The sequence below is a fragment of the Haliotis cracherodii genome, unplaced genomic scaffold (genome assembly GCF_022045235.1).
Source record: "Haliotis cracherodii isolate W230 unplaced genomic scaffold, xgHalCrac1.p SCAF_14, whole genome shotgun sequence".
NCBI classification, from domain to species: Eukaryota; Metazoa; Mollusca; class Gastropoda; order Lepetellida; family Haliotidae; genus Haliotis; species Haliotis cracherodii.
In genome coordinates, this window is record NW_027266269.1 from 25,064,487 (window position 1) to 25,088,408 (window position 23,922).

Sequence of the window (23,922 nt, forward strand, 5' to 3'; positions counted from 1 at the left end):
CTATTCTTCAGACTGTTGAAAGAAAAAAAAATGTGAGCAACGAAAAAAAAAGAAAAAAAAGATATTGTTGCAAGATGATTTAGTTGAAACAATATTTAGGCGCATAGTTTTAATTAAAAATATATCTGCCCTTGCAGCAGTTGCTGTAGATTGGTCGTCACCAATTACGTCACGCTAGAGCCTCGGGTTCACTTTCCGACAGGGGGCAATACTTAAGGCTTATTCTCGATGTCCAGTGCTGTGCTACTGTTGGAATATTGAAGGTAACCCACTCACTCATTCACTCACTCACTCAAGCTACGTGAGAGCTATATTCAAATGTACATATGTCCACACACGAACACGTTTAAGAAACCACTACACGAGCACAACGTCAGGTAATACAGTCAGTCTATAATACAATGCTGGACGGATGTAGGGCAGGTCGATAACCGAGTTATCGATTATTAAATATCGTGATATCGATATTATCATTCATTACAGGCACACTGCACTCATACTTCCCTCCGCTATACCGAAACTTGGATTCCAATCAGTATTAAATGCAAATTAGATTGTTAACGAACTAATTGCTTTTCAAGCCAGGTTGAAATCTTATTTTATTTAATTCTTTTACACAACTTAGTTTCAGTTGTTTCGACAAAACGGGTCAAATTTTGGCATAACGAAGAGGTGTATAAAAATGTGTAAAAGCATATTATCACAAGGTAAGGATAAAGTATCTTCATATATGCAAACAACATGTAAACGTTATAATGATGTCTCTTCAGATTCGGAAAGAATCATGATATATATGCGAAAAACGCATCTGATACACAATGGACACTTGCAATATGACACACGGTGCTATATGCATGGAATGTACAAGTTTCACTATATAAAATGTATATGATGCATTATGCATATGAAAAATTATCTGTTTGCATAGCAACGCGCATGCTTGGAATCGTTCTATTATAAAACATTCATTTAGATGCAATCTGCATGAAAAATAAATCTATAATATGATCTAAATTAATCACAAAAGAATATTTCATCCAAAGTACCAACTTTATAATCTTACGGAAATTGGAAAAAATATATTCGATAAACCATTTCGGGACAGAAGCCATGACTAATTGATATTATTCTGATAATATCTGACAAATATATCTAACAATACAAACACAGGCGTAGTGCGCATGTCAAACATGTTCAAGGAAGTAATTACGGCTGAAGCTGGGGGTTTATTGTTTATTTATAACCCATACGTGTACGTTTGTTTAACCGCATCAAAGAGTGAATTTTCTCCTGTTAATAAAACATAGAGCAAATGCCATAACCATATTTGAGAAACTCCGTTTAACAAATGAGACAATCACGTCAGTAAACACAGGTCTTATCCTACACTGACGATCAATAGCGTTTGCAAATGGCTTAATGGCTTCCACGCGTAGCATACGATTTACCCGGAATGTTAAGCGTCAAACAGAAATAATTAAGATGGCGGTTGATAACACACAGTCAAGAAAGATTTTTTCTGTCATCTGAGTACGTCAAACATTTGTGAATCGTAACAATATTTTTCAAAAACTATTCCCTAAATTACTCATGTCAGTATGTCAGTCTTGCAGTGGACTCACGGCATGACACATGACACACGACTTCAATTTCCTTAGCACATACCTGCCCGTTTAATTTGAACTTTGTCCTTTCCACCTGCTAAATATTAATAAGAAATTAATATTCAAATCGAAGATGTTCATTTGATATCTTTCAAACAAAGGAGCTGCTACTATGTTTTCCATTAAAGATTTAACGTTGGGAAATGTAAGATTCTCAGAGCAAGAGTGAAGGTCTTATCGATGAGTGGATTATGAATATTTGATGGGAGAAATGAAATGTTTTAGCACTTGTCAAAATGAGAGGTACGTTTGAATATAGAAATCGAACAATAATGTTTCAACAAAACCACTGTGATGTCAAAAGACTGAACAACCTGGTGTAAACAAAAACGTAAATACTGAAATAAATACACTTGGATTGAACACTTTTGTGGATATATACTGGATTTCAAATTATAGAATGTGGAATGATGTCGATGGAGCTTTGGAAACCAATTTGTAAATTACAAAATCATATAAACTGTTGATGTGTAAAAAACGACACAGTAACGTACCTAACTGTCAGTTTGGAATGACATCGAAACCGTCATTTGGGTCAATATTACTACGTGATCTAATTACGACAACCGAAAACCAAACCATAGTTACATTCGGTCCTAATCATGTACGTCAGTGGAACGCGATCGTGAAATTAGCTAATCCGAATGTCGTAAACCATCACGACAACCGTAAAGTGAGATGCCATTTCCTCCTCGCCCCCAGTGCTGATAGCGACATCGATATTTGAAATTATTGATCGACAGGGCATTATTACCTGTCTTTCTCTCATTAACCCATGATTAAGCACAGAGCGTTCAGGTGTAATATAATAATCATATTAACTTAAGTCGGATTCTTCTCTTGATTTGCGGCTGCCTTGAGTAGGTAAGCAGACGCCAGATTGATTTGCATCGAGCTGGACCCAAATCGCCATATGCCAACGTGACGAGGGACGGTGGCGATTTCTGATCTCCGAGGTCGTGCAAAGCGATAAGAATGATAAATTGGAATTCTCAAAACCACCGTCTTGACACCACAAGGAGATTCAGACATTGAGAGTGCCATGTCAAGCACTTTCAACAAGCTTTTAATTAGGCACTTTAGGTTTTAGGCTTTTACGCTTTGCTTTGATGTGGAAAATGTGACTGGTTCCCTTGATTGCGAGATATGTAGTACAGTAAACTACGTTTATAACGAACACGCTTATAACGAACTGAACATATTTCTTAGTCCAAGCCATTTGTTGTATATATGCTTATAATGAACTACAGTTATAACGAACTAAAATAAGTGGTTCCTTTTAGTTCGTTATAACCGTAGTTTACTGTATTAAGGGAATGTATGCGTTGAGACATAATCTATAGCGCTACTTCAGCACATCGGACGGGGAAACATGAAACACCTGTCTTGGCCTTATAGCCGATACAGTGTCATAAATAAGACTAATAAAATACGTCTTTGGGACATAAAGCACTTGCGGTACTTTGTGTGGATGGAATAAATATCTGCCTTTCCTCACCGGAAGTATTCGTTGAGGCGGCCATCTTGCAACAGAATTATATCCTGGACGGACATGAAGCATGGGGATCTTTGTGTGACGTCATGTCACACGTGATCATAAATTATAATAAATATTGTCCTCGTGTGGTGAATAAATAGTCTATGGTCTGTTGGTGCTTTCAGTTTCGTATACAGTTCCGATGCTCGCACATTTCACGGATGGTCGACAGAATGCTGACTGATTCTTTCAACACACTGTTCGTTTGGACAAGTTCTCGACTGAACTGTTCGAAACTTGCTGGAGTCGTGTCTTGTCGCCGGATGTTCTTATACGCGGCTTCCGCCATCTGTAGGAAGTTCATCTCCATCATTGAGCACGTGCATTTCTGTTTCTTGATCCTCGGTGAAAGCGGGACTGTGTTTTCTGACGAAGATGTATCACCTACAAAAAACAAGTGTCACATTAAAGGGGAGGTAACTCATTCGGTTCTAATATCAACAGTGCATGTGTGTTGTTTTACGCCGCTTTTAGAAATATCAATTAACCAGTCACATTGTAACCGGGTAAGATTTGGCACCGAGGATCCTCTGCTGTTCGAAAGATCGGGTCGTCAGGCAAGGTGGCTTTGTTGATGGGGTGTCACTGTACCCCTACAGCGTGGATCGTTGGTCGCAATATCAATCACTGGATTGTCTGGTCCAGAGTCGATCATTTACAGGCCGTCGTCATAGAAACGTACAGCGTTAAACAACAAACAAACAATACTATGAGATCAGGTATGTGTCACAAAGCGCCAAACATCCAAAGCATCGAAACAATATTTGTTTGTTTGTTTGTTTGTTGTTTAACGCCGCACTCGACAATATTCCAGCTATATAACGGCGGTCTGTAAAAGCGAGTCTGGCTCACACAATCCAGTGACTGAAATCATGAGCATCGATCAACGCAATTGGGAAACGATGACATGCATCAACAAAATCAGCGAGTCTGACCACCCGATCCCGTTAGTCGCCTCTTACAACAAGCATAGTCACCTCTTACGACAAGCATGGGTTGGTGAAGACCTATTGTACCGTGGACCTTCACAGGTCCATCGAAAAAGTAAATGTTCTCAATTCTATATCGAGAATCAAGTGACAAAGTTGTCAATCTGCTACAAAATGCACAAAACACCACGTGACTTGTCTACCGCAAACTTTCTTGAACGACGCCAGTTCTTTGAAAATACAGGAAAATTGATTCTGTATGGTTTTACGCAGCTTTATACAATATTCCAGCATTATAACGGCAGGGGACACCAGAAATGGGCTTCACACATTGTAGCCATGTGGGGAATCGAACCGGGTCTTCGGCGTGACGAGAGAGCGCTTTACCCACTAGGCTACCCAAACGCCCGGAAACAAAAATAAGCATATGTGCGTACCAAATTTCCGTTTCTTTGTCATTTCTAACCGCTCTCTACCGGACTCCATGGGTCGTTGCATACAGTCGCATCTGTGATGGTCTGGGAACGATGAGGGCGGCGTGGGCGTGCCCCAGGAGGGGGAGGGGAGAGGACGGTCGTGGTATGTAAAGTCCCTTTCGAAGAACGCCCGCGGATGTTCGGGACCCGGGGACCTCTTGTCGCGGAATGTGTAGTACATGTGGTGATTGTCGGAGTCTCGGTGGCGCTCCATGTACACGTCATCGTGCGGCTCGGGGGGTACCCGGTGGTACGTATCTGGAATGTCAAGGTAGATTATGAGCATTGAGTTTGATGTAGTAGAAGTAGTAGTAGTAGTAGCAGTGGAGGCAGCAGCAGTAACAATGGCAGTTGTAAGGTTGTAGCTGTTAAGACTTAGGTATTGAGCACTTAGGGGTTTTCGTTAGAGACAGAATATTTGTTCAAGAAAAACCGTTGTTTTGTTCACTACATAGTTCCATCAAGTATGTTTACTTATTTGTTAAACCTGCGGCAAAATTCTCTCCTTTCAATTTTGTATGAAATTGTTTTCATTGTTTGAACCGAAACGTCACAGAAAGTAACCGGAGAAGTATTCGGAACGGCAATCCAACACGTACTCCTGATCTACTTTCAATAACGTTTCCAAACCAGCATGTCGTTCTTACCATTTCGGATGACTCTATATTCGTTTTCAATTCCTGCAAACAGTTGCCTCTTGATCTTTTCCGACATACTGTCTCCGGGTTGTCGATCTGGCTCCGCAGGTTTGCGGGGAGTCAGACTCGAGTTCTCGTCGCCTACCTTCTCGTAACGTAATGGCGTCTGGAGTACTTCCGGTACACGTTTTGGCGTTGATTCAGTCTTGGATTTGAGAATCTGGAATTGAATGAGAGAATATATTGTACAAGTTATGACATCGTTTTCTTTTCCGCCACTGCCACCTTAAAAAGGACAAAATATATGTTCTTGTTTCTGTTTAGGGATCAATATTAAAAATCGCCCCGACCCTATAATTTAATAATTATACACGCTAACATCACTGAATTATTACTTTTTAGTATTAGATTGCGAGGCACGTTTCGACGCAACCAGTCCCAACCACTAGAAATACCGTTCTTGCTTATTAATTTAAGATGGAATGGTTTAGAAATTGAAATAGAACATAAAATATAACCTACCTACTCCTTTCCTATTAAGAAGATTTAAATGTCTGCCTGTGCCCAAATACGGTTGGGCGGATTAGCGATATATATACACGTGCATATTCACAGCTACAGAATAGTTAACAGTGTAGATGACAAATTGGCATCGGTTTTCAATCACCCAAGCTGAGTATGCCCATAACATTCCAATAGGTAAATTATCAATCAAGCACCGGGTTCATGCGACCCAATTCTTAAAAGCCAAAAAAAGAAAGAAATCAATACCCGATGCAAAAAAGTTGATCGAAGTTTGTTGCAAACCACTGAAATAATGGGATTAAAGAAATACACCTAATCAATATTTTGAAAGGCTCAAAATTGAATCTTTTATGATCAGCGTTCTCGTGAGAACCAAAAAAAATTCATCCTATTCGTGAGTTGATACAAACATTGCAGATCACGTCCTAAAATATCGTCCTTATTCTCAACGGACTAATCCATACATGACATGGGAAAGGACACAGTATCTGCTAAGTCTAGCATTGCACACGCATATCATTTATTCACCTACCCGGCGATGGTGGAAATACCGTTGCTTGGCAAGATCGAAGTCACCTTTCTGAAAGAATAGGCTCCGAACAAAGGCCCGCTGAAGCCATTGTCCTTGCCCACAATACCAAGACGGTGGCTGCGATATTCAAGTACGTTTTGTTTAAGGATGGTTGAGTCTTTTCCGTGTCACCATTGATTACAGTGATGCGAACGTGACAAATTTCGATGGGGTAAATTGGGGATTTGGGTAAAATAAATATTTAGCACTTTAGCGCGGCATTGACGGGTCGATGCTGGGTAAAGGGAAAGTATTGTTAACGAGTGACCTATTATCAAAGATGACTTTGTTATTTGTTGTATTGGAGATGGAATTCTTGCTATTTCTGTTTGATGCAAAAGCAACAAAGGATGCAAATCGGATGCAATGGCAGATTGGTGATTAGTGAAAGTGATTGGATAATGATTGCCATATCGTAAATCTGTCACTGAGTGTACAACCGTACAATCATACTCCAGATTACCCATTACGATGTACAAGAAAATGTGTATGAATTGTATGCATTAGTTTTATACAATTCAATTGTAAAGTGAGTGAGTGGTTCAGTGAGTGCGTGCGTGAGTGGGTGGGTAGGTGGGCTGTTTAGGTGAGTGAGTGGGTTAGTTTGTGAGTGAGTGAGTTAGTTTGTGATTGAGTTAGTGAGTGAGTTTGTGAGTGATTGAGTGAGTGCGTGCGTGAGTGAGTGGGTGGGTGGGTTGTTTGGGTAAGTGAGTGAGTGATTGAGTGAGTAAGTGATTGAGTGAGTGAGTGAGTGAGTGAGTGAGTGAGTGAGTGAGTGAGAGAGTGAGTTTTGAACAGTATTTTGGTTATACCACAGCGTGTGGGTCAAGCCCGAAGTGATGCAGGTCTTAGACGTTTACCACTTGGCAAAACCTAGCAAGGTGCTGACAAACCTAGGAACAGAATTAGTGCGAACCGGAATTCGAACCCAATATCAGAGATTTTTGTCCCGCTTCAGGAACGCAACTCCGCACAGCGGCGTCTTCAGCAACAAGCCCACCCGTACACCAATCGGGGTCTTACGTATATTGCCGAGTGTGACGTTAAACAACAAACAAACTCCAAACGATTGTAACACTCTTGACCTAGTGTTGAAGTATAACTGGCAGATGCGACTCGAACACTGCACAGGCCTCTCATGTTGACCTACTTGCTATGCAGCGTGCTGCTGCTGGCATACATCAGTTGCAATGTGCGTGTTTGTGCTGGCCTGCCGATTTGAGGGCGTGTTGGACAAATACTCCTACAAGTACTCTTGACCTCTGTCTAATGGCCTCGTGGTGTTGCGATATGGTGCTATACACCTCGGCCCCGTCCCACAAAGCGATCGTAGCGCCACCACTATCATAATTCAATGTTATAGTATGGGAGTTACGATCATTTTAGCACCACTATCATGAATCAATGTTAAATGTGGGAGTTACGATCGTCTTAGCACCGCCAGTACCAAAGGTTTATGTTAAAGTATGGGCGTTGCGATCATCTTAGAGCCACCAGTACCATAAGTCAATGTTAAAGTATGGGATTTACGATTATCTTAGCGCCACCACTATCATAAGTTATGTTAAAGTATGGGAGTTGCGATCATCTTAGCGCCACCACTATCATAAGTTATGTTAAAGTATGGGAGTTACGATTATCTTAGCGCCACCACTATAAGTCAATGTTAAAGTATGGGAGTTACGATCATCTTAGCGACACCACTATCATAAGTCTATGTTAAAGTATGGGAGTTACGATCATCTTAGCGTCACCACTATCATAAGTCAATGTTAAAGTATGGGAGTTACGAATATCTTAGCGTCACTATCATAAGTCAATATTAAAGTATGGGAGTTACGAATATCTTAGCGTCACTATCATAAGTCAATGTTAAAGTATGGGAGTTACGAATATCTTAGCGTCACTATCATAAGTCAATGTTAAAGTATGGGAGTTACGATCATCTTAGCGTCACCACTATCATAAGTCAATGTTAAAGTATGGGAGTTACGATCATCTTAGCGTCACTATCATAAGTCAATGTTAAAGTATGGGAGTTACGATCATCTTAGCGTCACTATCATGAGTCAATGTTAAAGTATGGGAGTTGCAATCACCTGAACGCTTTGTCGGACGGCGCTCTGCTTTAGAGGTTATGCGTGGTCTTTGCTTTTCATATACACCTGATATAGCCTTGATCTAGCCAGGGGCATAACTGACGCGAGCCATATCACCGTCACTATAACTGTGATATATTCACTTGCGAAAGCTAACCTGTGACCAGTAGCTGTGTATCAAAATGATGCTATACTCTGGCCACAGTTAACGTAGGGTAAATGATGATATACTTGTGATATGCACATGCGCCGTAGCTGACACATGGTATATTTCTTTGTTATGATACTGGTGACATATCTCGTCATGCACACAGGCGCCAATGTTATACGTGTTGCTATCTTACTGGTAACCAAAACGTTTGAGAATGACAAAATCGCTTCAACGATGTTGTATGTGAGATGAGGAGAAATGGGTTTTCTTTCATTCCCTTAAAGCCAAGCGTTGGGTAGGGTAACAACAAGTACCATAGTTTAACGTTGTTGGTATGACGCGGCCAGGGATCGGACCAGCGACCTTCGGCTCTCCTGGCAGACGTTCGTTCCAAAAAACGACCCAGCAACATTAAACACCAACTCACTCAGCTTTTTACTGACTGAACTACGTTTAAATTAACGTCACTGAACAACGTCTAAACTAACGTCACTAAACTACGTTTAAATTAACGTCACTGGACCACGTTTAAACTAACGTCACTGAACTACGTTTAAATTAACGTCACTGAACTACGTTTCAATTAACGTCAGCCGTAACAGTCATATATCATTGCGTCAGGAAATAACACGTATGACACGAGCGAAGCGTCTGAATCCAGTTTGAAATAAGATATTGATTTGTCGTGTCTGTTTCACAAATTAACGTAACAAATAGATGGCCGGCCAATTACCGAGCGAGCTAACTGAACATGTCGATATTCTGATTCTTGAGGCAACAATATATTATCGAGTCTGGAAAAGTGTCAGTTTCAGTTTGTGTGTCAAAGCAGTCTCTGTTAAGTCGTTTCTTATGTTAAGACTCTTTCTGTGCTGAGCATAAGACGGTTCGTTTCACTTCATGCAGTTACCCAGCCTTCTTCACACGTGAAGCCTATTCACATCTGTTGTCAACACATATTAAACAATATTGATTTTGTTTCAGTGAAAGGACTATTTTTTTCGCGAACTACTTTGTCACTGCAGCAACGGACACAACAAATCAACCAATCGCAGCTTGCAATCGCACCTACGTATCCCGGAAGCAACCGTTTAAGCACGTGCCTTTAAAATATATGGACTATTTTTCACAACACCAACTGATCAATTTACACCCGAAATTATCCAGTTTGGGCGTTGTGCTTTCATTATGAATCCCTGCAGCTGTGCGTGAATACCGAGAGATGAGTTTGAAATTGTTATATAATCGCAGACTGTTAGAAGCAAGTTCCGCAAATACACGTGATAATACCAACGTCAATGGTATTAGTGGCAATTTTCGATACCAGAAATACAAACTGTTAACGCGGACGTCCTGAGGTTATCTCATTTCAAACAATGTCCAATTCTTATTATAATTTATGATCATTTTTATTGATTACATGTCTCGTCTGTCAATGCATCGAGTTGAAATTCAATCTGAAATTTCTCGTTTATTTTATTTTTATATTTGCCAGAAGTTCCTTATAATTATAATGACGCATTGTTCACATTTTTTTTCCACAGGGCGTGACCTCAAGATGATTAAAAGGGACATTAGAGCGAACTCCTTCAAGCGCCTACTTGGATTTAACCGCCATGTCTTATATACGGGTATTTTAAATTTTATGGGATATGTTCGCTACCGACATTCTCATTCTTCTTAAGGCATGAAATATTAAAACGTGTTACTGGTTTTAACACGAGTTGTCATTATCCCCGATCGCTGAAGGGTACATTTTGTGTTTTCTCAAGCCGTGTCCTGTAATTGTGTAAATTTGAATAAATAGAACCATATGAGTTAGGTATCGTGTTCTTGTACACTTACTGTTAGTATACCCAACACAAGGTGGTATTTCTTGTTGTCCATGCATTTAGGGTAAAAAACGAGGACTGGTCGGCTCGGAGTCAGTATACTGTGTGATTGGGGTATGCATGTTAAACTGCGGCATCGAGGTGGGCTGCACTATAAAACCGGCATAAGTTCGGACTAATGCAAGCACACACACACACACACACACACACACACACACACACACACACACACACATCGTCCCCTCCCTCCATCCGAGTATATTCCTCGTTCGTTTTAGACAAAAAGGGAAATATTACCTCTGCATCTTTTCGTTCTTGTGTGAACCTCTCAGCGTCTTGTTGCCCTCTGTAGTCAAACACCTGCCTCGGCCTATAAGAAAAGTCTGGGGAAACGGGAGTACTTCTCGATTTACTGTCCGAAATGACCCATTCTGAATCGTCCTCGAATACATTCCCGTCCGCTTTTGAAAAACAGTCCTCATTTTCCTTGCACGAAGAAGTCGATGAGCTTCTCTCCTTCGGGACAACCAATACCCGCACATTTCCGTACCTAGATACCAAATCCCTTTGAATAGCTTCCATAGGTATATACATTCCCCTCTGCACGGAATCCGACTTTTCCATGATCACGTGAAATTGTCGTCTGCCCGCGGTGTCGTCTGCTTCAGGCGTCGTCTGCTCACTTCATCAGTTATCGTTTGGCGGGACCTTTACTGACAGTCCCGAAACAGTGCACGCTTAATCTGAAATATATATGAGAAACCATTTCAGGTACCATTGATGTTAGCAATCTCCGGGGAAACCACGTGCAAAATGATGTCACTGAAAACTGACCAATCAGCTGACAGATTAACCGGTCGCGCTTCTTGGACGTCCCATGCGCTGAAAATTAAGCCATTAACAAGTATTGCTTGCAGCGACACCAAAGCACAACTAACCTTGTTTGTTCTTACCTGTCATTTTATACCAAGTCGGGTGAACTGTACTGCATACTAATCGATAAAGCTAGTGTCACGGGTATGCTTATAAATTATTCCCACAGTGTCAACGAAATAAACTGTCCATGGAATTCCTATACGGCCCGTGAGCTCGAACTGCACGCGCAGCACGGGATCTTTGCCGAAGGCATAACGGCAAATTAGGGCCATGATCGATGGCGGATCGAGAATCATTTGCTGTCGCTTGTGAGCGTTATGACTCGACTGTGAATTGTTCCCTTGGGGTCCATCTGTCCGTGTGCTACATTATCCCCCCTATGAACTATTGCAATATCGCTTTAGCTATAAGCTGCAATAGACAATACTTCCATTGCAATGTGATCGATGTCGCAGTTGTCGATATCACCAGAACGCACCAACGGAGCATAGAAATGGTGATATTTACATCGGTAAATTTCGTTAAACATTGACACATCGATCACCCACAATAGGTGCCAGAATGATGTTTTGAACATGTTTGTGTTTATTTCAAGTATTGTACCTGTATTATCACTTCTTATCGTAATTAGGGCTAACTACAACTCTCACACAGTCTCAGTTGATTTAATCATATCTTTGGTTTCTAATTGCAAAATATGTTAAGTCAGCGATATTATATCCAAAACATGAACTACACTAGCACTCAAAGAATTCTTAATTTCTTAAAATATAATTTGATCAAACAGATTTCAAAACTAAAATCTCTTTGACAATTTATATTTGAAAGAAATACATTTGCTTTTTTTTCGTCACAAATGTTCACTTCACACGTTGTAAATGTCTTGTGGCTGCAAATTCATTTCTTACCCCCGTATTCATTGGATCAATCTATTTTAAAACAAAATTATCCAACAACATATTACTTTTTAACAAACTGTTGCAGAAGTGAGTCATGATGAATTAGACATAAGCAAATTTAACAACAGGTTTTTTTTTCTAATTTTCAATGACAAAAAAACTCGGTATACTTTCTTTTGCCACTCAGGTGACATTGCGCTTTCATCATCGGGAAGTGTGTCTAGCTCTGTCACTTAGTTTTGTATGTGTGTATTATTCCAGCTATATGACAGCGGTCCATGAATAACCAGTGATTGACATCATGAGCATCGATCTACGCAAATGGGATACGATGACATACGTCAACCAAGTCACCGAGCCTGACCACCTGATCCTGTTAGTCGCCCCACGACAAGCATGATTTGTGGAGATCACGTCTAGCTCGAATTTTCACGGATCTCCATCAGTTAGTTTTGCTGTAAATGTTGTAGTTTTCCTATCGATATTTTTTCTGATTGAGCACGTTTGTCATCAGTTTGTTTACAAGAAATATATCGCACCGACAATACATTTTCTTCCGGTTTTTTTACGTCAAAACCTCATAAGAGAATTATAACATTATAACAATTTATATGGTCTGAGGTCATTGTGAAATCTGGTAAAGAACTTTAAATACAACGTGTTGTATTTAATTATAAGTGCACAATTAGGACGGGGTGGGCCTTTAAAACGACAACGCGATACCTCTTCGCTGAGGGTTTACCCACAAGGAAGTGTTGCGGCACGCTGTCGAGTCATCGCACACGCAGCACGTGGCTGTTGGTGAAATGAACAAGCGTCTATTTCACTTGACACAGTAGCATAACAATCTGTCTGACCTCACACTGACATGCATTGCTTGAAACATGAACATTGGCTGAGAGTACGGCTGTCGAGAGTGAGGGGGTAGGTAGGCTTTGTACCCCATGCACCCGCCCCCACTCCCCCAACCCCAAGGAGAAGGGGTTGAAGAGGGATATCACCTATCAGATTCAACAGGCTGTGAATTTAAAGGACGACGTAAACTGATCAGCGGTGTACATTGTAGCTTTGGAACGTATTATACTCCAAATATAGCACGTGTCATTTTGGTTTCCTAACACTGAGATAATGTAATCACTTTGTTTGTCATTTGAGGGTGTGGTGGGGGGGGGGGGGGGGGGGGGGTGTGGTGGGGGGTAGTTATGACCAGATATTGTGTCGAAATGTTTGACATGTACAGATGGGTAGGAAATAGGAGGGCGTGGCACAGTTGAGTCAGGGGTAGGGGGTTAAAATATTAATGGGACGGGTGGAATTATCAAAATGAATCACACAAGCGCATGTCGTCCCGATGTGGGATCGCGATGCGTTAGTGAGTACGAAGGGTTGTTGTGACGGGGCAAGATGGCTGAATTCTGGTGCCATATTCCTTCTGCGCCGAAAGAAAAGGACTCTAGCTTTCGTAGAATTTTATGCCGCCTCTCTCTCAGCCATAATCCACCACGGAGAGGGCACACCGAGAGTTGACTTCACCAACTGAACCCCTGGGATTCGAACCCGTGTCAACACTTCAACCACCAGGCTACCGCTTGTTGTAGATAAGGTTTCTGTTTGTTTGTTTGTTTGTTTGTTTGTTGTTAAACGCTGCACAAAGTAATCTTTCAGCAGAATATGACGCCTGTCTGTAAATATTCGAGTTTGGACCAGACTATCCAGTGATTGATATCATGAGCATCGATCATCGCAATTGGGATACGATGAGATACATCAACCAAGTCAGTGAGCCTGACCACCCGATCCCGTTAGTCGCCTCTTACGACAGGTTGTTGATAAGGACAGACACAGCCCTCAGACTGGGGCCGACCCCAGCGTTCCTCGTTATACCACCACTTGGCAACAGGCTTGGTTAAACTCGGGGCGGTCACATGGTAAACCGCCCACACAGCATTTTCCCCAAGTCATATAAATTCCGATGGTGCAATACACGCTTCAACGATGAGGCGTGGCATGGACGACGCACCCTAATGCAGCTTTTGTGGGGCTACCTCGGCAAATAAAATTTCCAATTGAAATTGGCCACTCTACTGGTATAATTTGTTTGTTGTTTATCGCCGCACTCAGCAATATTCAAGCTGTATGACTGCGGTCTGTACATAATCGAGTCTGGACCAGGCAATCCAATGATTGACATAATGAGCATCGAGCCACGAAATTGGGATGCGACATGCATTAACCAAATCAGCGAGCCTGACCACCCGATCACGTTAGTCGTCTTTTTCGACAAGCATAGTGGCCTCCTACAACAAGCATAGTCGCCTTCTACGACAAGCATGCGTTGCTGAAGACCTATTCTGTCCCGGATCTTCATGGGTCTCACTGGTATATAACAGACATCCTGACGACATACCTTTTGGAAACAAACGATTCTGTCTTAATACATGGGCGGATACAGAGGGGGGGGGGGGGGGGGTTGCGAACACACACACACACTTTTCAAAAAAGCTGTATCCGCCTATGTTAATATATGCATGAACGGTATGACAACTCCAAGGTGTGGACATACTTAGTACTCCATTACCTTGTCGTGACTGGTTGTAAACATGTTCTTGACAACGAGGAATTTGTTTTCAATTCCCCGTATTTGCAAGCTATCCAGATTGTCGTATTGCCCAGTGCACGCGTTGGGCGGCTCATTCGGTGCAAAAGCGTCACGTGGTTCGCTGTTTCCCGATGTTACAAACTGCACTTATTTAAATATTTACATACAAAACAAATCGGACACAAACTGTGATCTGTGGAAACATTTACATCATGAAGGTTAATTGTGTAAATTTACTAAGCATGGCAGTTTGAAAAGGTTGTAAGCGGCCTCGTGCTGGTGAGAGCAAGCGCGACACACTCGCGTGGCAGATTAGTCTGGGAAGAGTTGTCTCCCTTATACCACGCCCGACAACACGAACCTTCGCCCGTATGGATTGCGCTCACCGAAAGTCGGGAATTTCGTTGGCGGTGTTCAGAAAACGCTGAGAGGTAAAACGGCGTCTTTTAAAGGAAAATGTGCGTATCTTCCTGGCTGTAAATACTGTAGGGGAAATTAGCCAATTAATCAATGACGCCGACCATTAAGACAAGTCAGTAAATTACCTCCTTTGTTTTTTTTCCGATGCTAATTAGACCATAAAATTTAGCAAACAGCTCCCTGTTTTGATAAGGATGCGTTGATTTTCGAATTTTCTTACATAAATCCTACTCGTGTTTCTACTGATTGAAGTGTATAGCTTTGTTTGTCATCATAAAATACTCGACGTAATGAAAGAGGGAAAAGATGGATGCGTCCTAAGCAACATTTGAATCTCGTTTATGAAAGACATTGTCATAATAAACCTCTTGGCATCATAACGTACTGCATCGTGGAAAGCGTCGTTGTGTTAGGATTGTTGTTACTGACGTTACTGTTCAGCGTTTGTAGGATAACAATATACCATCATCATCATAATCATCATCATCATCAACCTATTTTAATACAGAAGCAGGTGTCCTATCATCATCATCATCATCATCATCAACAACAACCTATCATCAACAACCTAATACTGAAGCCGGTGTCCTATCATCATCATCATCATCATCATCATCATCATCATCACCATCATCATCATCAACAACCTATGTTAATACTGAAGCAGGTCTTCTATCATCATCATCATTATCATCATCATCATCATCATCATCATCATCATCATCATCAACAACCTATTTTAATACTGAAGCAGGTGTCCTCCCAGAAAGCGCTATACGACCTGTACCCATTCTCCGCTAACAAGCCGAAAATCACTAATTAGGGACCGAGTAGTATCTGTAATTATCACATGTTCCAAATATCAGATTATCACCTTGGCAAATCGGAGCATGGCGTTATCAAAGGCGGATAATTGTGACCAGGTATAATTACGGCCGGGTAAAGAAACTGATTTCGAAAGCTATCAGAAAAGTAAGTCATTACCAATAATAACATCAACCTGTAGTTGTTACTTCTCGTGGGTGTTATCAAATTACATGTATCATTATAGGAAGGTGTTACCTGCAATATGGGTCGGGATAATTATGATTACATGCAAGTGGTAGTTACCGATATTTTTATGATTATATTATGTGAACTCCGATGTACCAAGACAGGTAGGGACATCAAACAAAGTGCCGCCCAGGTGAGGCAGCATTGCCTATTATCGCTGTCTCCGCTCTGCTTTTGTGTAACCTTGAGCTATTTTTGTGTCAAGTACCGTTATGCTTGTTTTATTGTTCCGCTCTTTCTCACTATAGCGCGTAATAGAGACACATAATATGAGCCCACAACGCCTTAATGATATTCCTCGTTATAATGCTAAATAAGTATAATTATTGTGATGTGAAAATAGTGTATCAATACATATAAAGTGGTTTTGCATAATAATAAAGTCATTTCGACCCGCCTAATAAATCAGCATATTGGACGTATACCAACCTTTTTCCACTGTGCATTGAAACGGTTTTTGAATGCATAAATAACAAAACATTTGGGTTAACGTGTAACGTGTATTGGTTTCAAAATGTTGACTCACAGAGCTATTCAAGAATAAGACAGCTATCATGTTTTACAACTAAACCTACCATGTCTAAAAAAAAATTGCCGACCTACAAGAACACTAATCAGTTGTAAATAAAAATATTCTCGCATAACATTTAAAATATATATATATATATATATATATATATATATATATATATATATATATATATATATATATATATATATATATATATATATATATATATATATATATATATAATTGACAACAATAATTTGACATGTTGAACAAAATGTAAACAAAACATTACTCACCAACTTTTCCAAACTTGACAATCCATCGGAATGTTCAATGCAATCCATTGGGAAAACTCTTACATCTGTGTGTATTTCCTTGAATATTGCTTCGATAAATACAAACTACTGATGTCCCCTTCACTCGTCCAGCCCCGGTACTCGTGGTGTAGGCCCAAGCCAGATAGCGGTACTATAGCAAGCTCAGACCCCTTGCTAGCTTATAGTAAAGATTTTTATCCCGTAGTACGAAACCCACACCCCGTCGTGTGATTGGCGGGTCCAAAGCTCCGTTAGAGGCCGTTAGGGGTGGAAATTCCTCAGGTAATTAATAGTAACGAAGCCAGCTGTATCCAGTCACGTGACCGTATGTAAAACACCGGGTCACGTGACGCACTTATATTCTCACGGTGGCGTCGTCTGTTACGCTGGTCATGTGACTTCACGGGTCACGTGACAAGCATTCCACTATCAGCCACGATAGCGGGTGCATTCGTATTTCTTTGGTGCTTGTTTACACATGATAACTAGTACAGCGGTCGAACACGGGTATTTGTTTACATGTACCACGAAGATTAATAACTGAGCGATATAAATTCCATTCATCTGAACTGTATCAGGGATTTATTGACGAGAGTATTTGAACCCAGCCACCCAAAACAGTCACCCTCTCTGCACGCGAAGGACACTTTGGTGCGGAAAATAATTTACTTTCCACTGTTATAAAAACTCTGCAAACAATCTAAAGGTAATGTTCAACTAGTATTCTATTAAGTATTTGGTTAATGCCGAATTCCAATACTTGGTTCCCGAGTTGATGAAGTCTGGCTGTCCGCCATATTGTTATGGTTCGGCCCGGAACAAGTATACGAATGTGTAATTGTCGTAAAGCAGTGTTGGGATTTCGTAATATCCACTCTCGTGTGTAAACTGTGACATGTGCGAGTAGGTCTGCGTAACCCGAACAAATAATATTTACGCGTGTTCAATTGGCAAATGGGCACATTTGTTTCGAGTCAATATTTGTGGATTTACTGCATTGTGGTTTTCAAAGCGTTTTCTGGGTACGCCATTGTTACGTATTCCGTGTTTTGTGGTAGAGCGCTACTGTGACGCCGGAATAATGACCAAGCTTGACGAATGGCATTAGAGAAATTAATGATTTGTTCGTTATCAAATCTGTATTGAAACTACGTTAGGCTTCGGTAGTTTTCTCGCCCAGTTTTGTCCGTCTCACTTGAGGACGGCGATTCTAGCAAATTCGGACGCTTCATTTCGAAAATTCCTGCCTCTTTTAGCGATTACCCTTATTTAGTATACAACGCACTTGTTAAACGTTGCGAAACAAATACAGATAAAGTAATGACTGAATTATTCTTGAAAGATTATCATCCATTGTTTCATTCTAATTCCTGTCGAAATAAAAACTAATACAAAAAAGCAGATAGATTCGGGAACTACTTAAAAACCCGGACACCTCTTGCTGAAAACTTGTTTGTTAACTGAACCCGTTTCCTGTAAATTGTAGAAATACATTTTATATAAAAACGTTTTTTGCACCTAAAACTGCCGCATGAAAGTCATCTGCACCTGTTTTCGGGTGCTAGAAAACCTCCTTCCAATGTAAATAGTGAGTTGTTTTTGCATTTAGCAGCGATGTAGGACAACGAGTGGCCCCGTGGTCTTCGGCGCGGACGTTTGCTTTGCAGAGTTGCGTCCCTTAGATGACATGATCAGCAAATTATGTGTTCGAATCCACGATTGTGTTTGATGTGTCAGCAATATTGCTAACCACTACGCAGTCACGATGTGATGATTGGAAGTCTAGAGTTAGGCGCAACTCGCGAACTAACCCGATATAACACATCATTAAAATATATACAACGGGCGACGTGTGGCCTACAGGAGACCTTTCTTTTCCTTTTTGTTTCAAGTACATTTATACTTTTCTTTGCCTGGGGTAACTGTGAAGATCCGGGTCTTCGGCAACCCATGCTTGTCGTAAGAGGCGACTAACGGGATCGGGTGGTCAGGCTCGCTGATTTGGTTGATGCATGTCATCGTATCCCAACTGCCTGGGGGTTGGTCGGGTAGCCTAGTGGTTAAAGCGTTCGCTCGTCACGCCAAAGACCCGGGTTCGATTCCTGACATGGGTACAATGTGTGATGCCCATTTGTGGTGTCCCCCGCCGTGATATTGCTGGAATATTGCTAAAAGCGGCGTAAAAAACCATACTCACTCACTCACTCACCCAACTGCGTGGATCGATGCACATTATGTCAAGCACCGGATTGTCTGGCCCAGACTCGATTATTTATACAGACCGCCGTTCTATAGCTGGAATGTTGCTGAGTGTGGTGTTAAACAAACAAACAAACAAACTCATTACCGCAACAAAGGCGGGTCAAGGAGTTTCAAAAGGGTATGCACAATACATTTAAATCTCAAAGCACACAAATATAATCACATCTTGATTTTTTTCCCATAATCATAAGAACTCTCTGTTTAAAAAAAGCGAAAAGAAACATCTTTTTTACAATCATAAGAAATCTCCAGTAAAAGCAGATCCCTTTGTACGAAGTCTATTGCACGAATCCGACTATATTATTAGCACGGGTTTATACATCACTTTTATATGAAATAGTGAGAGTGTCCTTCTCTACCGGTGGCGCCCATCACAAACACATGCAAACGCATGTCAATTATTCACATAAAAAAAGGGAATTGCATCAGACACCACTTCTGTCACTGATGCGTCCAATTTGAAAATGACCTTCACATGTCGTCCCCTACACCATCACCGCCGTCCACCAGTTGATAGACTCGTTAAGATCCGGGGAGGATTTGGTCTTCAGCAACGCATGCTTGCCGTAAGAGGCGATTAACGGGATCGGATGGTCAGGCTCAAGAATGAAAATAATGGTGTTTATTATTACCTACTACCACTGACCTATTTAAATAACTCTCACGTGCCAACTGTCATATTAGTTACATCATCAGAACAAATATTATACTATGAGTGAGTGAGTGAGTTGGGTTTAACGCCGCTTTTAACAGTATTCCAGTTATATGTTAGCTTAATGTGGGAGGAAAGCCCCAAGTGATGCAGGTCTCAGACGTTTACCACTTCGATGAAACCCACGAGCACGGGTATGGTGCTGACAAACCTAGAAACATATTCGAGGCGAATCGGGATTCGAACCCACAATCATAGGTTTCTGACGTGCTCAAGGGACGCAACTCTGCACAGCGAATCGCGTCGCCTTGGACGAATGGGCCAGTTATATTACGAATCTGCCTCATATAAATATACTGCTCAACATTTTCTTAGACATATTTAGTAAAATATGGTACACACACAATTACTGAATTGCATCGTGTACCACTGTGAGTGGTTTTGGTAAAATAAAGAACTTGAACTCGCTTGCCGTTCAAGACATTGCTCTGCAATGCTGTGCTGGTATCCATAATAGTCCTTATCACATGTGCATCCAACCACAAAATGGCTATAAGAAACTCATCTTGATTTTGTACACTCTGGTGTACATTTTATCATCGAACTGGCATACAATATGTGGCATGGGGAAATGACTTCGTTTTTCTGTCTGCAAACCGTTGTTCCTCTAACGTTGTTATTCGACCGTGCAATCCACCAGACTGTAACGCCCAGCCCGCTTCGTGCAGGGAGCCACGGCTCATGAATTCGCACAATCTGTTTTTTATATCAATCGTTCAAGCTGCGTTAATATATGATACCTTTGTCATTGTCATCTGAGCCCACGTTAACGTGTCATGAGGGGACCTATAAAATTTAGAAATTACACCTCTGGTGAATAACCCTCGATTGCCATACAGGTTTCATAACCAGGAAAACATGGCTGTGTTTTCGTAGGAAATGTATTGAAGAAACATTAATTTTATTTCCTGCGTTTGGGGAATAATTGCTAAAAAAAACCTGTTATAATATTGAAATAGCTTCTTTAACTTCTTTGGTAATTCTTGTTACTGAAATCTGCAGAAGAACGCCGGCGCGTATTTATCACGCAAGACAAATATCGTCACGTAATATCATACTCTTCAAACCTTGCTTATGTCACTGAAATCGATACCTTTTGAAATCGACATCACACGACTGAACACGGTGATTAATTTCACCTGTAAAGAACCAATTACACTATATTTACCTTCTATCAACACATCAAAGTGGAACTAATCATTGTTTGGTTTGTGAAATGAACACGATATTAACACGAGTATACAACACAATGGATTTGTTTAGCTTTAACATAGACGTGTGAAAGTAAGCGACTTTGATCTAAAGCAATTAAAAAGAGGTGAGGTAACGCGTCCCATCGCTCACCCAGACCGTGGAATTGGAAATTACTTAGCGGTCGTCTTATCACAGAGTTACCTAATCTTGACCTTCATATCTCCGAACGTTTAATTACTGGTTGAATCTCAAAGCCGTGTAATACCCTTGTGACTTTTGAGTTAGAATGGTGTTAGTTACAATGATTGCTATTGTGTTTTATTACAAATTAAATACTGGGGAATTTGGGTACATGTGCGATTGTAAACATAAGGGGTGGTAAGCTAGCCTAGTGGTTAAAGAGTTCGCTCGTCACCCCTAAATTCCAGGTTCGACTCCATACACTGTGACAAACTCGTTTCCAGTGGGAATACTGCTGATATATTGATAAAAGCATTGTTTCAACAAATAACGTAATTTTCAATTGTTAACTTTTTGTTTTGTTTGTTTGTTGTTTAACGCTGCAATCAGCAATATTCCACCTATATGACGGCGGTCTGTAAATAATCGAGTTTGGACCCGACAATGTAGTGATTGATATTATGAGCAGCGATTTACGCAACTAGGATACGATGACATGCATCAACCAAGTCAGCGAGCCTGATCACCCGATCTCGTTATTCGCCTCTTATGGCAATCATGGGTTACTGAAGACCTATTCGAACCATGATCTTCTATTAACTGCCTTTGCAACATTTATGATTGGTGTTTCCTATGCTTGTATGTTTTTCCTATCTTGGGAGGAGGGGCGGTCGGGTAGCCTAGTGGTTAAAGCGTTCACTCGTCACGCCGAAGACTAGGGTTCGATTCCCGACATGGGTACATTGTGTGAAGCCCATTTCCGGTGTCCCCCGCCGTGATATTGCTGGAATATTGCTAAAAGCGGCGTAAAACCTAACTCACTCACTCACTCACTCGCTATCTTTGGAGGAACATAACGAGCTAGAGCACTGGTCCCGCCATGTAGTGAGGCCATGGATGTACAGGTACGTCACAGTCAGCGATATTCAAGTTATATCACGTCACACCTGGGCCAGGTAGACCAGCGGTTGATAGCATGAGCACAGATCACCGCAATAATATATTGTAAACATGCCAATCAAGAGTATTGTCTTACGACAAGCTTGGGGACGTTTGGGCCCTTTTATACCTACTAGGTGTGACTATTGGTCTGGAAATCACTATTGCGATAACTATTGGTATTGAAAGAAACTATTGCGATAAATATTGGTATTGAAAGAAACTATTGCGATAACTATTGGTATTGAAAGAAACTATTGCGATAACTATTGGTATTGAAAGAAACTATTGCGAAAAATAATGATACCTTTCAGTGTATCATTTAAGAGTTGAATTAAACTTTGGAACTGAAGTTTTCTTTATGTGATAACAATAACAACAAATAAATTAATGTTGGAGATATGACTGATTTGTTTTTTTCTTTACCCTAATAATTTGAGAAAAAGGAACTTCCACATTACCATGTGTAAATTACTACCTATTATTATCAAAAGAAAAACAAATGTGAACAGCATTGCTTGTATTGTATTGATATGGTAAATATGTCCTGAAATGTCCTACTTCAAGTGGGGAATTGTCCGATGGGAAAATGACTGGATCCCTGGGTGCCGTCATTGAAAGCAGGTTATCATAAGTGTATAGAAGTACAGTAAAGTATGTTTAGAATAACGAACTGAAGGATATAACGAACCATTTTTGTTTGTTGTTTTGTTTTTTGGTGGTTTTTTTGTTTTGTTTTTGTTTTTTCTCGTCCTTTATATCTTAATTAAATATCGACAAACAAATCAGATTTTTATATAATGAATCTAAATAATACACCTAATACAACGACACCGAGAAATGTTATAGTTTACGTAAACTGAAATTCCACACACAAATCCGATCGCATTTATATCAGCAATAAAGTACACTTATAGAAGACTATACGTATCCCTACGCTGTCAATATCGAAGCAATAACTTCACTTTATCTGATTTTATCTGGTATGACTGCGATATTGGATGAAAGACGCATGCCTATCAGCCTGAACAGGCTCATACGATTGTTGTAAAACCCATCGGTAAACATCGGTAATCCCCGTACGTTAATCGTTTCCATCACTAAAGAGCTCCCTTTAATAACGTGAGATCATTGAATAGCTCTGTCAACATCAATTTCAGTGTGATTGACATGTGCCAAACAATGGGATGGCACATGTAGATATCAGTTGGCATGTCAATATCAGGTGAGTCGGATGTCACGAGCAACACGTGTCAACTGCACGCTGAAATTAACATCTGACGGCTCCTCAAATATGTGGGTTTGCCTGTGGGTTGCTCCAATTTCCCAAAGAATAACCAATTACCTAAACGAACACAAAATAAATAATCTTAAACAAAACAATAAATCATCCAATATCTTCACTCCAAAACTTAAAATACCAAAAATAGACACAACACTAGCCGATACACTAAATAAACAGACCGATCCTAACATCGCTAAAACCACCACACTAGCATACATACATGAAAATTGGCCAAATTGGTGTCACATATACA

At 40.7% G+C, this 23,922-nt stretch overlaps 1 protein-coding gene across 1 annotated transcript; it reads right to left on the reverse strand.

The window, feature by feature from the left end:
- Window positions 1-2,864: 2,864 nt before the first annotated feature.
- On the reverse strand, window positions 2,865-17,278 carry LOC139461121 (uncharacterized). Its single transcript, XM_071242663.1, has 5 exons — window positions 17,077-17,278; window positions 10,720-11,165; window positions 5,254-5,464; window positions 4,568-4,864; window positions 2,865-3,585 (listed from the first exon to the last, which is right to left on the reverse strand). Exons 2-5 carry the CDS (start codon window positions 11,044-11,046, stop codon window positions 3,323-3,325), a joined length of 1,098 nt encoding a protein of 365 aa, XP_071098764.1. The 5' UTR covers window positions 11,047-11,165; window positions 17,077-17,278; the 3' UTR covers window positions 2,865-3,322.
- Window positions 17,279-23,922: the final 6,644 nt, after the last annotated feature.

Coding starts and splice junctions, on each gene's coding strand:
- LOC139461121 (XM_071242663.1), bottom strand. CDS start 11,046: ATGGAAAAGTCGGATTCCGTGCAGAGGGGAATGTATATACCTATGGAA. Junction 5,465..10,719: donor AAGAACGAAAAGATGCAGAG/GTAATATTTCCC, acceptor ATTCAATTCCAG/ATTCTCAAATCCAAGACTGA. Junction 3,586..4,567: donor GACAAAGAAACGGAAATTTG/GTACGCACATAT, acceptor TGTTTTTTGTAG/GTGATACATCTTCGTCAGAA.